The sequence below is a fragment of the Paroedura picta genome, chromosome 3 (genome assembly GCF_049243985.1).
Source record: "Paroedura picta isolate Pp20150507F chromosome 3, Ppicta_v3.0, whole genome shotgun sequence".
In the NCBI taxonomy this organism is placed as follows: domain Eukaryota; kingdom Metazoa; phylum Chordata; class Lepidosauria; order Squamata; family Gekkonidae; genus Paroedura; species Paroedura picta.
In genome coordinates, this window is record NC_135371.1 from 77,612,474 (window position 1) to 77,630,928 (window position 18,455).

At 44.3% G+C, this 18,455-nt stretch overlaps 1 protein-coding gene across 6 annotated transcripts in view; it reads right to left on the bottom strand.

Annotated features, from left to right (window-relative positions):
- Positions 1–18,455, bottom strand: part of GRIA1 (glutamate ionotropic receptor AMPA type subunit 1) — a 436,679-nt gene that overhangs the window by 95,124 nt on the left and 323,100 nt on the right. For all 6 annotated transcript variants that reach the window (XR_013229187.1, XR_013229186.1, XM_077326499.1 and 3 more), the window contains one exon: positions 17,746–18,116. Coding sequence is in view for 4 of the 6 variants with exons in the window: in XM_077326499.1 (XP_077182614.1) it covers positions 17,746–18,116 (371 nt within the window). In the remaining 2 variants the exon portion in view is untranslated. The remainder of the gene's footprint in view (positions 1–17,745; positions 18,117–18,455) is intronic.

Genomic DNA, 18,455 nt, shown 5'->3' on the forward strand with positions numbered 1-18,455 from the left:
AGGCCACGGTACCGGGCCGCCGCCAGCCATGCCTGCCTTCCCCGCTGGCAGGAAGGAGGAAGGGAAGAGGCAGGCGCAGCCGCCAGCATGGCGGTGACGCAAACGTGCATGCGTGCTGTTGCCGCACATGCGCGTTAGCGCCCCTAGTGGCGAAAACGCGCACACGCAGTTGCCACACATGTGCATTAGCGCCACCTGGTGGCGAAAACACGCATGCACGGCAATTGCGCGTGCGCGTTTTCGCAGCACCCGGGCCGTCGGCTCTTCCCTCACTCCGGAGGCGGTCCCTGACCTGAGAAAGGTTGGGGACCGCTACTCTAGAGGATATTTTTTTAAATAAAGAGATTAGGACTTCAGTAAAATTGAACAGTTATAATATAATAGAATGTACATCTGAAGAAGTATGCTTGTACATGAAAGCTTACCTTGAGTAACACTTTGGGCACTTTCATACCTATTAAATAATGCTCTTTCAATCAAACAAGTGCTGGCCTTAAAGTGCCAGTGGACTCAAACTTTGTTATGTTGTTCGCATTGTTTGCTAGTACTTTAATCTCAGTCCTATTACATTGTCTACTGAATGTTTTATGGTGTCTAGTTACATAGTTTATATTGATTAGCAGGAGGACATCTTAGGTTCAAAGAAAGATATGCACCCAAGTTTCTTGGCTTAAACATGGTCACAGCAGTTATTAACTTCAGAAGAGTGTTGCCAGTGGCTGGGAGAGAGAGCCTTGACTAGTAGTTAGCTGACTACCAAACCCCAGCCACACCCGGGGTGATCCCCTGGTTCCTAGATGGGAACACGGCTGCTGGTTTACCACCAAAGAGAAGTGCACACCTAAGGTACCAAGGAGGGTGCAAACCTCCTTTAGTCCACACCAGGCCACCTGGTAGTGCAAGCTCCATGGTTCCCCAGCCAGGTTGGTGCCCACTCACAATCCTGCCACCTCTTATGGAGACCCCTAACCTGGGGAGTTCAATACGGAGACCAGACTCCCCCCAAAACAGGCTCTGTCCCCTGCAGAACTGCAAGCTGTGATGAATTCAAACTACTAGATTGGGTGACTTCAAATGACCTAATAGGTCCTGAACAAATTGGCTTCACTAAAAACTGTTCCACCTTAGACCACTGCTTAACCCTCTACTCTCTTGCAGACAAATATCTCCATACAGGTAGGAGGAAACTCTATGTAGCTTTTGTTGACCTCAAGGGTGCATTTGATTCTATCTCCAGGTGTTTATTATGGAGAAAATTGCAAGACCTTAATATTGATTTGCGCTTATTACTACTTCTAGTGAACCTCCATTCCAACAATACCTGTCAGGTTAAACTTACTGAAAAGGGTCATTTAACTAATCAAATTCCCATCCTGAGAGGAGTTAAACAAGGCTGCATCCTTGCTCCTCACTTATTCAACCTCTTTTTACATGATCTCCCAAAACCCCTAAGACTCATAAATGGTCATCCACCCAAACTAGATAAACTGCCAATCCCACTTCTTCTGTATGCTGATGACACCGTTTTGCTTTCCTATTCCAGAATTGGTCCGAATAGATACCTGAACGCTTTCCACGAATATTGCCAACTCAATGACCTATCGATAAACTTTAAAAAAACAAACTGATGGTCTTTGCACAGAAGTGGTCTCCCTCAAACTCGCACATTGGTGGTCATAAAATCGAGCAGGTCAAATGTTTCAAATACCTAGGAATCACCTTCCAACATAATTTGCACTGGACCAAACACAGAAATAGGATTACTTTGCAGGCTAACTGTTCCATTACCCATCTAAACTGTTTTTTTCTTCCTTAAAGGCAATCAGTTTGTCCCAGCTGTCTGTCGTGTGTTTGACTCCAAAATTCTTCCCCAAATTTTATATGGTATCCCTCTGTGGATTTCAGGTTTTAACAAAAACATAGAGAGGTTACAGTCTGCCTTCCTCCAGCAGATTTTGAGAACTCCAAATTGCGTCCCTTACTCCTCTTTATGTCTTGAAACTGGATACAATCTTCTCTAAACTAAGGCCTGAATTTTCACCTTTAGATATTGGCTAAAACTGCATTTTAGGGTTCGATCAGATAGTCTATTGGCCTGTTTACTGAGAGACACTTTTAAATTTAAATGGTTCTCTACCATCCTGACTACACTCCAACAAATTGGCATTGACTACGATTACATCTTATCTCTGAATGAATCCTCCATTATGTACCAGATCAAACAAAGGCTACTTGATCAGGAATTTCAAAAAATCCATCCCACTGTGCCAGCAATCTGCTCTCCCTGTGCGCTTGGTCTCCAAGTGAAGCACGGGATAATGCCGGCTTATTTCCATAACTTGGCAAATCCCCTCCATCGCAGAGCGTTTTCGCTTGCTCGGCTTAACGCCTTTCCATCTAAAGTATTACAAGGGAGACTTGCCAAGATCCCCTTCGAAAACAGACTATGCACCTGTGAATCAAGTTCTCCTGACACCATCCAACATATCCTACTGGATTGTCCCTTGTTCACTGAACAGAGAAGGCATATCATACCTCTCATACCAAAACGGAGAAACCATTCAAGAGACCTGATTTGCCAATTTTTACTGAGTGATAAGGATGCCGACGTCACTTTTATTACGGCTGAATTTCTGTCCTCAGTTTTTAAATTTAAACTGTCTGACGTATCCTGATTAACTTTGTTTATCCTGCTTATCTGCTTTATGCCAATAAAGGTATTGTATTGTAGTAAAGCTTTTGATAAGGTTCCCCATGATGTTCTGATGGATAAATTGAAGGACTGCAATCTGGATTTTCAGACAGTTAGGTGGATAGGGAATTAGTTAGAGAACCACACTCAAAGAGTTTTCAATGGTGTTTCATCAGACTGGAGGGAGGTGAGTAGCAGGGTACCTCAGGGCTCGGGGCTCGGCCCTGTACTTTTTAACATATTTATTAATGATCTAGATGAGGGGGTGGAGGGACTACTCATCAGGTTTGCAGATGACACCAAATTGGGAGGACTCCAGAAGATAGAGACAGAGTTCAATGAGATCTGAACACAATGGAAAAATGGGCAAATGAGAACAAGATGAAACTTAATAAAGATAAGTGTAAAGTTCTGCATCTGGGTCAGAAAAATGAAAAGCATGCCTACTGGATGGGGGATATGCTTCTAAGTAACACTGTGTGTGAACAAGACCTTGGGGTACTTGTAGATTGTAAACTAAACATGAGCAGGCAGTGTGATGCAGCGGTAAAAAAGGCAAATGCCATTTTGGGCTGTATCAACAGGGGCATCACATCAAAATCACAAGATGTCATAGTCCCATTGTATACGGCACTGGTCAGACCACACCTGGAGTACTGGGTGCAGTTCTGGAGGCCTCACTTCAAGAAGGATGTAGATAAAATTGAAAGGATACAGAGGAGAGCGACGAAGATGATCTAGGGCAAAGGGACCAATCACTGTGAAGATAGGCTGAGGGACTTGGGAATGTTCAGCCTGGAGAAAAGGAGGTTGAGAGGGGACATGATAGCCCTCTTTAAGTATTTGAAAATTTGTCACTTGGAGGAGGGCAGGATGCTGTTTCGGTTGGCTGCAGAGGAGAGGACACGCAGTAATGGGTGTAAACTACAAGTACAACGATATAGGCTAGATATCAGGAAAAGAAATTTCACAGTCAGAGTAGTTCAGCAGTTTAATAGGCTGCCTAAGGAGGTGGTGAGCTCCCCCTCACTGGCAGTCTTTAAGCAAAGGTTGGATACACACTTTTCTTGGATGCTTTAGGATGCTTTGGCCTGATCCTGCGTTGAGCAGGGGGTTGGACTAGATGGCCTGTATGGCCCCTTCCAACACTATGATTCTATGATTCAATGATTCTATCCTTATGTAGCTCCTTCACTTCCCCGATACTCTGCCCTCTCCAGCCCCTAACCCCAAGATTTCCAGTAATTTCCAAACATGGAATTGCCAACCCTACCTGTCAATGTCTACAGTAACATGGGGAGCCTCCTCTCCTCAAGACTGTTGATATTTGATGGGGGAGATGCTCTGTACCATAGGGCTGTCCTAATCAACTGATTCAGATCCAGCCCAATTGATTTGGATATTTCCAAAATGATTCAGCCATTAAAGTCAATGGCACCTTTGACTTCAATGGGAATTTTCAGGTTTCCATTTTGTCAGTGGCATGGGGGGTAGGGGTTTGAGTAAGAGCCTCTAATCTTTCTCTGTGACTTCAGGAGTCAGAGAAGAAGCTCCTGAAACTACACTAAAAGTTTGGAGCCTCTAACTCAAAACCCTACCTCGCAGGCCACTGAGAAGATGGAAACCTGAAAATTGCCAAAGCAGGGAGGGTAGACTTTTTATCACAGACATAGTTATAGCATGCAGATGCTACCCTCCAGGCAGGAGATGCTGAGCATAAACAAGAATTACAGCTCATTTTCACACAGAAAGCAGTTTCCATCACCTCCCTTGGAAAAAAGGGATGCATGCCAGAATTTCCCTTCAGGCAAAGTGGTTGCCCCATCCGACCTTCATTATATCTAATGGGGTAGGATTAGACTAGAGAATCAAAATGCCCATCATAGGATACAGTGGAGCCAGATATGGGCCCCCACTTTGAGAGCCCCTAGAATTGCACCCCCTGGCCCAATTTTCTTGATAGTATGGGAGCCTTTGGAAAAAAAGGATCTTCAAGCTATACTGAACATTTGGATCCTCTAATTCAAACTCCCACCCCCAGGTCTCAGAGAAGATGGAAATGTGAAAATTCCCATTGACTTTAATGGTGCCATTGACTTTAATGGTTGATCAGTTCGGAAATGTCAGAATCTTGATTTGGACTATTTGGACGGCTGTGATTCTGCCATACAAACCTATGTCGTTTGCCGTTTTGGACCATATTCAGCCAATCTGTGTCTGAAGCAGCTCTGCGTAATTGGTAGCATAGGGCGTGCTAGGGAAGAAAAAACAAGAAAGACCTTTTCTATTGTAAGGAGAGTCTCTCAACCTGTCTGTGCTTGTTTGTTGATCATGACAGTATCCATCTGCTGCTCAGCTTTTGTTTCTCTTCCAAGGTTCTCTTTGCTGTCCACAGTTGTGCCATGAAACATGACTTTGCATGGTCTAAATACCACCAAGCTACAAGCTTTATTGTTTCCCTCACCACCATCATCCCACGCCCTCAAAAACTTCCAGACTTGCCAGGTGCAGGGTTGTCAGCCATAAAATTGATGGCGTAATCAGTGTGGATATATAGGGCTACAGTCTTTTAGGAAGCTGATTGCAACCTTTTATCATGCACATGGATTTCAATTAGTTATTGGCCCAAGGTGTAGTAGGTCAATATATACTTAAGTATCTTCATGCTCAAATTATTGTAATCCCTCCAAAATCAAATGTCAATTGTAGAGGTTTTCCTCCCTCTCCCTAGGATATTTAAAGGAGTTATTAGCCTGATATCTAGTTACACAGTGTGAATCCTGCTGATGGCAGTCAATTGCATATTCATTCATTCATTCATTCATTCATTCATTCATTCATTCATTCATTCATTCATTCATTCATTCGACTTCTTACCCGCCACTCAGATACGGCTCGTGGTGGGTTACAAATGTCTGTAAAAAAACCCAATAAAATACTCCTTAAAACTGCAGACAAAAATAAATCAAATAAAAACAACAAGATGCGGCAAAACCATTAAATCCTCAATCTGCCTTATAAAGGTAAAAGGTAAAGGTATCCCCTGTGCAAGCACCGAGTCATGTCTGACCCTTGGGGTGACGCCATCTAGCGTTTTCATGGCAGACTCAATACGGGGTGGTTTGCCAGTGCCTTCCCCAGTCATTACCGTTTTACCCCCCAGCAAGCTGGGTACTCATTTTACCGACCTCGGAAGGATGGAAGGCTGAGTCAACCTTGAGCCGGCTGCTGGGATTGAACTCCCAGCCTCATGGGCAAAGCTTTCAGACGGCTGCCTTACCACTCTGCGCCACAAGAGGCTCTTCAATCTGCCTTATAGAGGTGGTAAATTAGGTCCCCAATTCTGTCCCATAGAGAGGGCAAGGAAGGGTAGATGACTCCAAGTCCGACATACCACTAGTAGGGTTTTTGTCCTAAGGGGGGTCAAACATATCTTCCTGCCAGCTTCAACCATAGACCTGATGGAAGAGCTCCATCTTGAAGGCCCTGTGGAATGCTGGAAGCTCCCGCAGAGCCCATAGCTCCCCCAGGAGCTCATTCCACCAGATAGGGGCCAGGACCAAAAAGACTGTGGCCCTGGTCCTGGTCGAGGCCAGACGCACTTCCTAAGGGCCGGGAATGACCAACAAATTTGTGCCCACAGAGAGCAAGGCCCTACGGGTGGCAAAGGGTGATAGATGGTCGCTCAGGTATACGGGTCCCAGACCGCGTAGGGCCTTAAAGGTTAACACCAAAACCTTGAACCGGATCTGGACCGCAACTGGCAACCAATGCAGCTGCATCAGCACTGGCTGGATATGATGTTCCTGTGAGGACCCTAGCTGCTGCATTTTGTACCAGCTGCAATTTCCGGGTCCAGCTCAAGGGCAGGCCCGTGTAGAGCAAGTTACAGTAATCTATTCTGGAGGTGACTGTCGCATGGATCACCGTGGTTAGGTGTTCAGGGGACAGGTAGGGCGCTAGTAGCCGAGCCTGGCAGAGATGGAAGAATGCCTGGCCCACTACTTTTTTGACCTGAGCCTCCATAGTTAGGGAGGCATCGAAGATCCCAAATTCCTGGCCTGGGATGTGATGGTCAGTTGCATTCCTGCCAAGGTAAGAAGACACGCATCCTGAGCTGTCCCCCTCCTCCCCAGCCACAGGACCTCTGTCTTGGAGGGTTGAGTTTCAGGCGATTCTGCTCTAACCATTACGCCACAGCTTCCAAACAGCTGGCAAATGGTTCCAGGGGGGGAGTCCAGGTGGCTGTCCATAAGGAGATCCAGCTGGGTGTCATCCGCATACTGATGACACCCCAAGCCAAAGCTCCACACCAGTTGGGCCAGAGGGTGCATAAATATGTTAAATAGCATGGGGGAGAGAACCAAGCCCTGAGCGACCCCACATGGGAGTCAATACACACTCGATAACTCCTCCCGCACTGCCACCTTCTGGGTTCGAAGGAGCATAACCAGCTGAACGCTATGCCCCTTATCCCTTTACCAGCGAGGCAGCAAGACAGCAGTTCGTGATCAACCATGTCAAATGCGGCCGACAGATCTAATAGAACCAACAAGGCCAGGCCACCCCAATCCAACTGGTGCCGGAGATCATCCGTCAGGGCGACCAACGGCCTCTCCACCCCGTGGCCAGGACAAAATCCAGACTGATATGGATCGAGCGCCAAAGTTTCTTCCAGGAAAACCAGGAGCTGGTCCGCCGTGGCCCTTTCAACTACCTTACCCAGAAACGCTAAATGCGAGACTGGTCGGTAGTTGGCCGGGTCCAGCAATGTTTTTTTAAGGAGAGGACACACCACCACCTCCTTGAGCAGCTCAGGAAACCCACCTGTCACCAGGGAGCAGTTAATAATGTCCATGAACTGACCTCCTATCTGCAGGCCACCTCCCTTGAGGAGCCAAGATGGACAGGGATCGAGGGGGCAAGTGGTAGCCCTCACCTTCCCCAGCAACCTGTCCACTTCGGGATATAGATTCTGAGGACAGGCTAAAACAGCACCAGATAAAAGAGGAAATGACACCAGCACTTATATATTGGTTTGCAGAAAGTGGCAACGTATGGCCCATATACCATGGTTCTGTTTGTTTTCTACCAGTCAAATTACTCATGAGAAGCCAGCCGGTAGAGAAACAAAGACCTCAGAGGCACTTGGACAGCTGTAACATTTGTGATCTTAATAGGCTTTAAAAATTCACTGCCTGATTCCTGATTTTGAGATATCTCATGCTCATTAACATTCTTGTTTGGAGCACAAGCAGAGGAAGATTGAAATTTCAACGACCCTCTCTTACTTTACCCACATGTTCTTGGATTAGAGTAGCATAACTGGATGTTACAACTTTAATTTAGTTCCAAAAGCACATTATACTGAGTTCTTCATAAAGCACAGAGGAAACAGTGTAATATAACATAAGTATTAACATAAGTTATGTACTCTTCTGTATTGGATCATAATAAATGGGTACGATAAATCAATTAAAGTTTGCAGATCAAATTATGGTATGTTAACTGCCTTGAACTTTAAATATGGGAGCAGCATAGAAATGTAAACAAACTATATGATTAAATTAAATAATTCATAATCTCAGATTTTAATTGATTAAATTAATGGGCAAATTTGAATCCAAGGGAGGTAATTTCAGTAGGTAGCCATTTTTTGTAAAAGTTTTTATAAAAGTGTTTTGATTTGGTGTGCTGGCAGAATTTAAAAGAGAATAATGATGGTGTCTTTTTGTTTTACAGAAATTAAGATGCTCTCTTATATATGTTAACATGTAAATTTTTCTCATACCTTCTTTTATAGCTTTCAAAAAGTACCAATATTGAGGTTCTGACGGTAGAAAAATTATTCCCTCAATGCATTGACTGAAATAAAATCATTTTCCTGATAATACAATTTAATTACGTTTTCTCAAATAATTGAATAACTCAACTGATAATCAAGTAAAAATCAACCAGGGACTCTAATTGACAAAAATAAGAAAAAGAAACACATTAAGTACTGCTTACCATGTTTTAGCAACCCACAAAACTTTGTTTACTTTAGATATCAAAACTCTAACAAATGTATGCATGCATTTACTGTATGTGAGTAGAGAGGAGTGAGAGCCTGATGATGGCTCTGTACCAAACATCTATGTATATACCTGAACACCTATATCAGTCCTTACATATATATGTACAGCTATTTAAGCTTAGGCACTGGATGAATGACAAGGAACTGTATGTTATTTGGCTGGTACACATTTTCATGACCTCCAGGTGGTGAAAGAGGATGCATTTACCATAAATATGTAATGATGCCAGTGCTGATGTAGTCTTCATCCGTGCAAGCCTTCTTTCTTAAAAATGGCAGAACATATTATTTGTACATGGACCCATTACATCAGCTGTGGAACACTGTGGGGAGGGAGGCATCACTCAAATAGGATCCTTAGTGGGACAAACATATGAATGCAGAAATCAATTATGATGAGCATTGGCTTAGTGGTAGAGCATTTGTTTTACATTTAAAAAGTCCCATCCCAGATTCAGTCCCTGGCATCTCCACTACTGGGCTCAGATAGTAGGTGGTGGGAGATGCCTCTATCTGAGATCTTGGAAATTCTGTTTCAGTAGGATTGCCAGCTTTGGGTTGGAAAATCCCTGGAAACTAGGGGTAGAGCTGGGAGTTGGTGGGATTTGGCAGGGTAGGACAGTGGAGTATTATGCCATAGAGTCCACCCTCCAAAGAAGCCATTTTCTCCAGGGGGAGTGAACACTCTTGAAAGAAAACCCAAAAAGGGAATAGTGTTACAAAACAGAAAGTAACCAACTTAATCAAAAAGTAGCTGGTGTCACAAACCCCAGCAGTTAGATGCAGTCATAGTCCCCTACTCGATATTCAAGTCCCCTACTCGATATCCTCCCCCTTCAACAGGAGCGCCAGAAGCTACCCTTTCCGGAGAGTTTATGAAGTCAGTGGGGTGTGAGACTGTTGGAACCAGCAAAGCTCCTGCTTTTACATTTCAAGGGGAGCACCGGATCCCACCGCCCAGAGAGGGGAAAGGAAGGCGGTGATCAGAGCAACGATGTTTTGATACCTCTATGAGGGGCAAGCGGAGCCCACCCTGAGAAGTGGGAAAACAGGAAAGGGGGGGGGGGTCAGATGCGCCTGACAGTTTAGGATCCAAAAGGTTAGGTGACCACCAAATATAAACTATCAAAGTATATTAACATTTATTGTGCAAAGCTTATAAAGTTAAAAAGTTTAAAAACATAGACACAACCCATAGGCTAATCATTTTAATAACATGACTCCTGAGATTCATTTTGACCCTAAAATGGGTCTTCCTCAGAGGTCTAATCCTGAACATACATGTACAGAAGCTACTGACACACACCAGGACTTTTTAGCAGATTTGGAGAAGGATACTTACACTTGATAAATGGACATTTCCTAACAGCTCCATTTGAATTGATCTTGTTATTCATAGAGAATAAATTGATTTTTTTTAACATCTCATTAGCTGCCATCTGTGTTCTCTACTTCATTATATGTGTGTTCAGATTAGACCTCTGAAGAAGACCCATTTGAGGACCAAAACATGTTAGGTCAATGTATTTAATTTTTTATTTTTAAAAGAACTGGAGATGACCTATAATTCCAGGGTATCGCTGGGGATTCCCTAAAATCAAAAGAGACTATACATACCTCGATAGACCAAGAGTCTGACACAGCATATGCCGTTTGATGTATGTTTATTGTGTCACAGAGTGATGTATGTGATATTAGTTGGTCTTTGCTGTGAGGAGTTGAACAGAGTTTCAACCCAAGTATACCTTTGTTAAGAACTACTATGTACAATGGCATTTATCAAAGTTAGCTTCTATTCTTCCTAACAGTATTCTTTGTGTGGTTTTAACTTCTTTACTCATATAAAGGAGTTGCTCTTAATAGTACAGTCATATTGTTTATTTTAAGCCTAATTTGAACAGTGTACATACATGTGGCAATCAAGACTCAAGCAGTTTCATATAGCCACTGAAAATAAATATCAGCATCCCTTAGTAGTTGAGCACAAATTGAGTGTTCTCAGTCAATTTTGGAGAATGGGAGCAGATGGGAGAAGGCAGTCTCCTAGTTACATTGAGCCCAAGCCAATATGAAATGACTGATGTAAGAATATGATTGTCAAGGTCTCGTGAGATTTTAAAATTTTTATTTTAACCTCTTGTAGCCTGCCTTTCTATCTTCCTGGATTCTCAGGGATTTGATGAGATGAGGCTGGAATTTACCTTCGTAATCTAGAGGTCTCAAGCCTCTAAGTCTTGTTTGGGGATAGGCATGTGCAAGGAGAAGAAGATTCAGACTGTTTTTGTTTCAGTTTGAATCAACCAAACTGATTTGTCCAAATCACCTATAATGTAGTTTTGATTCAGCCAAATCAATTTGGATACGGCCAAATCGATTCAGGGCTATTGCAACCATAGGCACCATTAAAGTCTATGGGAATTTCCCCCTTTCTGTCTTTTTTGGACTCTGGTAGGTATGGGGGCACCAATCTTGCTGTGTAGCTGTGGTAGGCTTTCCTCAAAAGAACCTCCAAGTTGCAAAAAGATTGGACCAGGGGGGTCCAATCCTATGGGCACCCAAGGAGGATACCACACCCAATCTCCATTATTTCCTATTATGAGGAAAAACAGATTATCTGATCTGTTCTCACAATAGGATATAACAGAGGTCAGATCAGGGCACATTTTCTGCCCCTAGAATTAGACTCCCTGGTCCAATGTTTTTGCAACTTGAGGGTTTTTTTGAGGAGAGGTGCCTGCAGTCATGCTGCAAGTTTAGTGCTTGGGAAAGACAAAAAAGGAGATTTTTCCCTTTTTCCCTTCAAAGTTTAAGTGATTATGGCTATGATGACAGCATCACCACAGCAACAATCAGATATAGGCTGATTACCTAGTCTATTTGGTTGACATTGAACAACTCAAATACCTACTCAAAAGGTTGGTGTCATGTTCCCCCCCTCCAAAAACAATTACATATGTTCAAAATACTACCAATCTCATAAGAATGGCAGCTCACATTTACTATCATAGAATCATAGAGTTGGAAGGGGCCATACAGGCCATCTAGTCCAACCCCCTGCTCAACACAGGATCAGCCCTAAGCATCCTAAAGCATCCAAGAAAAGTGTGTATCCAACCTTTGCTTGAAGACTGCCAGTGAGGGGGAGCTCACCACCTCCTTAGGCAGCCTATTCCACTGCTGACTGTGAAACTTTTTTTCCTGATATCTAGCCTATATCAAGAGCCTCTTGTGGCGCAGAGTGGTAAGGCAGCCGTCTGAAAGCTTTGCCCATGAGGCTGGGAGTTCAATCCCAGCAGCCGGCTCAAGGTTGACTCAGCCTTCCATCCTTCCGAGGTCGGTAAAATGAGTACCCAGCTTGCTGGGGGGTAAACGGTCATGACTGGGGAAGGCACTGGCAAACCACCCCGTATTGAGTCTGCCATGAAAACGCTAGAGGGCGTCACCCCAAGGGTCAGACATGACTCGGTGCTTGCACAGGGGATACCTTTACCTTTACTTTAGCCTATATCAGTGGCACACTCCACCTCTTCGATCTATTCTGTTTTTTTCTGAACAGTTCATGAAGGTAAAGGTAAAGGTATCCGCTGTGCAAGCACAGTCATGTCTGACCCTTGGGGTGACACCCTCTAGCGTTTTCATGGCAGACTCAATACAGGGTGATTTGCCAGTGCCTTCCCCAATCATTACCATTTACCCCCCAGCAAGCTGGGTACTCATTTTACCGACCTCGGAAGGATGGAAGGCTGAGTCAACCTTGAGCTGGCTGCTGGGATTGAACTCCCAGCCTCATGGGCAGACATTCAGACAGCATGACTGCTGCCTTAACACTCTGCGCTACAAGAGGCTCTGAACAGTTTATATCCATCCACCATTACATTCCAGTCATGAGAATCATTCCACCAAGTTTCTGTGATGCCTACTAGATCATACCTTTCCATCAGCAGAAGTTCCAGCTCTTCCTTCTTATTGCCCATGCTTCGGGCGTTAGTATAAAGACATCTGAATCCTTTTACTTTTGGTTCCCTATGAGCTGGCCTTGCCGGTTGGGCTGCCTTCTCAAATTTTAGTCCATTGCAACATGAGAAGATTGAAAAGTTACTTGCACTAACACATTGAGTTTTGCTTCTTTCAATTCAGAATACATGTCACAGACAAGCTTCCCTTTCCCCTGCAGCCTTAGATGCTCTGGGATATCAGTTAAGAATGCCAAATCAGAAACCAAAAATCCAGGGTCAGATCTTTTCCTTTCTCCTGGAGAAAGACATCAACTTCACAAAGAAAAGTTAAAATACATTTGAGGACTTTGCCTGTGTTAAGCCACCTGACTTCTGCATGGTCCAATACACCTGGTTATACTACATCTATCCCAGAGAGAAAATGTTGAAACAGATAAGTAAGGCCTGATGTAATTAATGTTGGTTCAACAAAACACACCACACTTAACCACTTATGAATCTTCCTACACAAGCCTGGCTGATGGATGATGCAGTGAAACTGCATGGGAAGTGTACCATTTTCAATATCTCTCCATTGATTTCAGCAAATACACAAATTTTACGTCCCACCATACTCCTCGAACCCTGCTGTGATGCATTTGCCTGAGACCGTCAACAGGTCCCCCCTCAGATATCCCTCCATGGCCTGAACCAGTTTGTCCTCTCTGGGGGCTTTGGCTGGGTTCCGTTCCTGTTGTATTGTTTATGATCACTGAAATTGTGTTACTGGATTGTTGTTGTTGTATTTGTTTATGTTATGTATTAATAGGTTCCATGTATCCCCCATGTTATAAGAGCCTCTTGTGGCGCAGAGTGGTAAGGCAGCTGTCTGAAAGCTTTGCCCATGAGGCTGGGAGTTCGATCCCAGCAGCTGGCTCAAGGTTGACTCAGCCTTCCATCCTTCTGAGCTCTGCCCCAGATCGGTCTCCTTCTTTACACTTCTTATGTTGCACGTCTCCTTCCCCTTGTGGCTTCAGTTTAAAGCTCTCCTGATGAATCTCCCCAGGTTCCTGCCAAACACATTCTTCCCCAGCTTCGACAAGTGTAGTCCATCAGGTGCTAGTAGGCCTTCTTCAAGAAAGAAAACCAAGGGCCATTCCGCACCGGGATCCATGTTGCAAATTGTTTGCGGAACAAAAAATCGCCATTTTAAATAGTGGAATTTGTCATTATGCATACCTGCCTTTGTAGTGGAATCCAGTTGCGTTTCTATCGTTTCCCACAGGGTTCCGGTCTCGGCAAAAATTGCTAGCCAGGAAGCGCTATTGCTGAGCTTTGTCCCGCCCCTGGCCGTCAAGCAGCCAATGGGCGGCCGTTATCATGCTCCCAAACAGCCCCTTTCCCTTTAAGGAAGGTTTTTTAAAACACACACACACACACACACACACACACACCCATTGCAACGAATATGCGTTGATTCGTTGCAATGGAGAGACCCATCCAGCTAGCAGGTGGTGTTTGAGCTGCCGTTTCATCGTTGCCATGCTCCCCCCGAGTGAAAAAAAAATTCCCCCCCCTCACGGGCGCGATTTTCGGCCGAAAACAGTGTGAAAAATAAAGGGAAAATAAACCAGCAAACGGGCCTCTGTGTTGCTTGTGCTTGGTGACTTTAAACAGAGGGACTGCAGCTGGGGAAGCCTCACTGGGTAAACAAAGGCTTGCCGGTGCGTTGCTCTCCGCTCGCTCTGAGAAAAAAAAATGGCGATCGCTTCGCCGGAAGATCAGAGGAGAGAGCCAGGGGGAGGGACTTTGCAGAAACCGCAACAATGGTAACGCACAGAACTTTCCCGCTAGTGTTGCAGATTGGTTGCAGGAGTGTAGCACTTTCCGGAGGGTGAATCCACTTTTTGGGATTTCCCTGAAAGTGCTACAACGAAGCGCTTTTTGCGGATCGGTTTCAGGAGTGTTGCAGATTGTCAACGACGTTGTGCATAACGGCAAAACTGTAGCAATTTCAATTAGTAACCATTGTGCTATTTTGGACGAATGCGGAACGGCCCCAAATCTCTCCTGCCAGCATCAACTACGCAGCCACTGATTCACCTCCATTATCTTCGTCTCCCGACGCATTCCACGTCCCTTGACAGGCAAGATTGAAGAGAATACCACTTGTGCCCCCATTTGCCTGAGCTTCCTTCCCAGATCTTGATACTCTTTTTTAATAGGAGCGATGGTATTCACGGACATGTCATTCGTTCCCACATGGACCATCACAAATGGGTAGCGATCCGTAAATTTGAGGAGTTTGGGCAGCCGTTCTGAAATGTCTTTAATTTTCGCCCCTGGCAAGCAACACACCTCTCGGGTTAGGGGGTCGGGCCCAGCCACATGGCGATCCATTCCTCTTAGCAGGGAGTCTCCAATTACCAGTACTCTCCTTTTTTCTTTTCTTCTCAACTCCATTTCTTTATATCCCCATGGCCTCTTCACTTTGTCTTAGACTTTGTTTTGGGACCTCTTCCCTCATTGATACTTTAACCTCCTCTGCAAGGGCCTGAAATCTATTCTGGAGCTCCAAAGGCCCCGAGAACCGTCTCGCTTTACGCCATTGAGTATTTTTCTGAACTGTCTGCAGAGGCTCCGTAATGAAGTCAATCCCCTTATTCTCTTCAGGACTGATTGTATCCTTTTTATTCAGAGTGGCACAGCTCTGGTCTATGAACTCCTCCCTTTTCTTAATTTGGGTCAGAGTAATAATGCTGTCTTCTAATCCCCTAATCCTTTCCTCCAAAAGTCTTACCAGTTTACACTTGGGGCAGATGTAGTCCATCTTGTCTTCAGGGAGGAAGGCAATCATGTCACACTCACTGCAGATGATGGGATGAGTGTCCTGGTGATCCATTGTAACTTCTAGGCAGTGCAACTACTAGGGAAATATAATCTACTGATTCTAATTGCTAGGCCAAGAACCCCAGGCTAAGAGCCTCAGGCCAAGAGCCCTTTGTCTCTCGCCCTTCGACTCACGCCAAAGGCTCGTGCCTCTGGCAAGGAGCAGCCCTTTTTAATCCTCCCAGCAATCACCCAGCAGTCACCTCACTCAGTACCACAATAGGCTCACCTGGTCAGCAGCAACACTCCCTAGTAGCTCTCTCCACATGCTCTCAGTTGTCTGAGCTCCATGGCTGTGTAGTTAGTGCCGGCAGGAGAGATTTGGTTTCTGGGACCATGGGATAGGTTTTCTTGAAGAAGGCCTACTAGCACCTGATGGACTGCACTTGTCGAAGCTGGGGAAGAATGTGTTTGGCGGGATGTAATACAGTGGAATCTACTCTCCAGAACTTCCATTTTCTCCAGGATAATTGATCTCCATGGTCTAGAGATTACTTGCAATAACTGTCCCCTCTTCTGTTTTATCTTCAGAGAAGGCAAATAGCCAAGATTGGAAGGGACCTCTAGGGTCATCTAGTCCAACCTCCTGCACAATATAGGAACTCATAACTACTTGCCTACCCATAGTGACCCCAATATCATGTCCAAGTGATCCCCCCACCAAACATCTACAGAATCCAGCCTTGCTTGGAGGAAATTCACCTCCCATCCCACAGTGGCAATCAGCAAATTCCCTGGGTATGCAAGGAAGGGCCACAAAATACAAACACTGATACATCCCTTCCTGCCCACACACTCACAAGCTGCCTAAGTTCATAAAATCAGCATTTCTGTCAGATGACTCTGCTTAAGAACTTCCAAAAATGGAGAACCCACCACTTCCCGAGGAAACCACTCTATCAGGAACTTCTTCTGGATGTTTAGCCAGAAATTCTTTTGAATTAATTTCAACCTATTGGTTTTGGTCCGACCCTGTGGGCAACAGAAAACAACCCTGCTCCATCTTCTATATGACAGCCCTTTGAGTATTTGAAGATGGTTATTATATCACCTCTTAGTCGTCTTCTCTCCAGGCTAAACAGACCAAGCTCCCTCAACTTTTTCTCATACAACCTGGTCTCCAAACCCCTCACCATCTTCATAGCCCTCCTCTGGATATGCTCTAGTTTGTCTACATCTTTTTTCTGTTGTGGTGGCCAGAACTGAACACAGTACTCCAAGTGAGGCCTTACCAGAGTGGACTCAAGTGGTAACATCACCTCGCATGAACTGGACACCATACTTTTAATACAGCCCAAAATCCCATTTGCCTTTTTAGCCACCGAGTCTATTCCAAAACAATTTTGCTCTCTCTCTCCATAGCGTGCGGTGGGGGCCCAGCTCCTCCCCACTCACCCACGGCTGCTGCCACAGCCAGGCAGCATCCCGGGCTTCCCGGCCCCAGCGTGCAGTGCGTGTGCTACGTCGGGGCATCAACATACACAGGGAGCCCTGCCCCCGTGCGTACATGGGGAACAGCGGTGCATCCACTGGTGTAGCAGCCGACAGATATTTAAGATGCCATACCTAATACTTCTAATACATCACTTAAATATTTAAGTAGATAAAGCTGAAGTAGATACTACTGTTCACAAAGGCTTATATAAGCAGAGGTTAAATAAAAGCTAATGCTTAATTATTTTTTCTATATATACCAACTAGTACCTGAAGGATAAATGCACAATACCAACTGCAGTCTCACTCTTAACAATATTATGGACAACTTTATAAATTGGACAGTCTTCTACATGGACTACTACACATTTGTAGTCCTCATAAATAAGCCTTTATTTTTTGCAGTAGGAAAGGCAATAGGAAAGACGAAACACTGATGGACTGCTTTGATAGAAGTAAAACTAAAATTAATCTGGTATCTTTAAAAAAGAATTCTGAAGTTGCTGGGACTTCATACACTTGGAAGTTGCCATACAGGCTATCTAGTCCAACCCCCTGCTTATGCATATTAAGTAACTGCCCAGCCACTGCTTAAAAACTGCCAGTGATAAATGTATCCTGGTTAAATCAATTAATTCATAACCACCCCCAACCCCAAAGAAATCTATAGCATTTTGAAAGACCATTAGAAGAATACATACTGGAAAGAAAGGACTAACCTTGGAGATATATCACATCCTTGTTGCATAAAAGCTCCCAAGGAGAACCAGAGACTGTTAAATATCCCAAATTCATTTGTTTGGTCATTGGCTGGCTGGTCACGTCCTTCTTCCAACTCCTCATTGTGCCATTCATAAGGGCTGAAGCGACTGACCAGAAAAAGGACAACACTCACTCCAATGTAGGCAAAAACAATGCACATCCAAATCTCATAAGCTAATGGATCCAAAAAGGAGAAGACCCCTGGCTTCGACTTTTGAGGTTTTTTAATCATGATAGAGATGCCCAGGCTCATAAATGGTTTGGAAAAGTCTATAACTTCTTCTCGCACAAGAGTAATAGTCAATGGTGCAACAGCTACATCAGCATTCTGAAAGGAAAAGGAGATCAGTATTACGCAGATGTTTTGAAAATCTGCTATGCACTTATCACAGAATGCATCAAGAGTGGGTTGTTTGTTTGTACTGAATACATTTCCCCCACTTCCCAGTGCTTATCAATAAGAACATCCTTTGCTTTGTTTTATAAAGTTAACTTTTTACACGTTAAAGAATTTTACAAAAAGCCAACAAAATAATTTCAGTTTTGAAAAGGACAAATCATATTTTGTTGCAATACTTCTGTTTGTGTTGTTGGATTTAGATTTTTCACACCTTCTCTGCTGCTGATTAATTTAGACAAGTTTATATTCCTATGATTTATTTGCAAA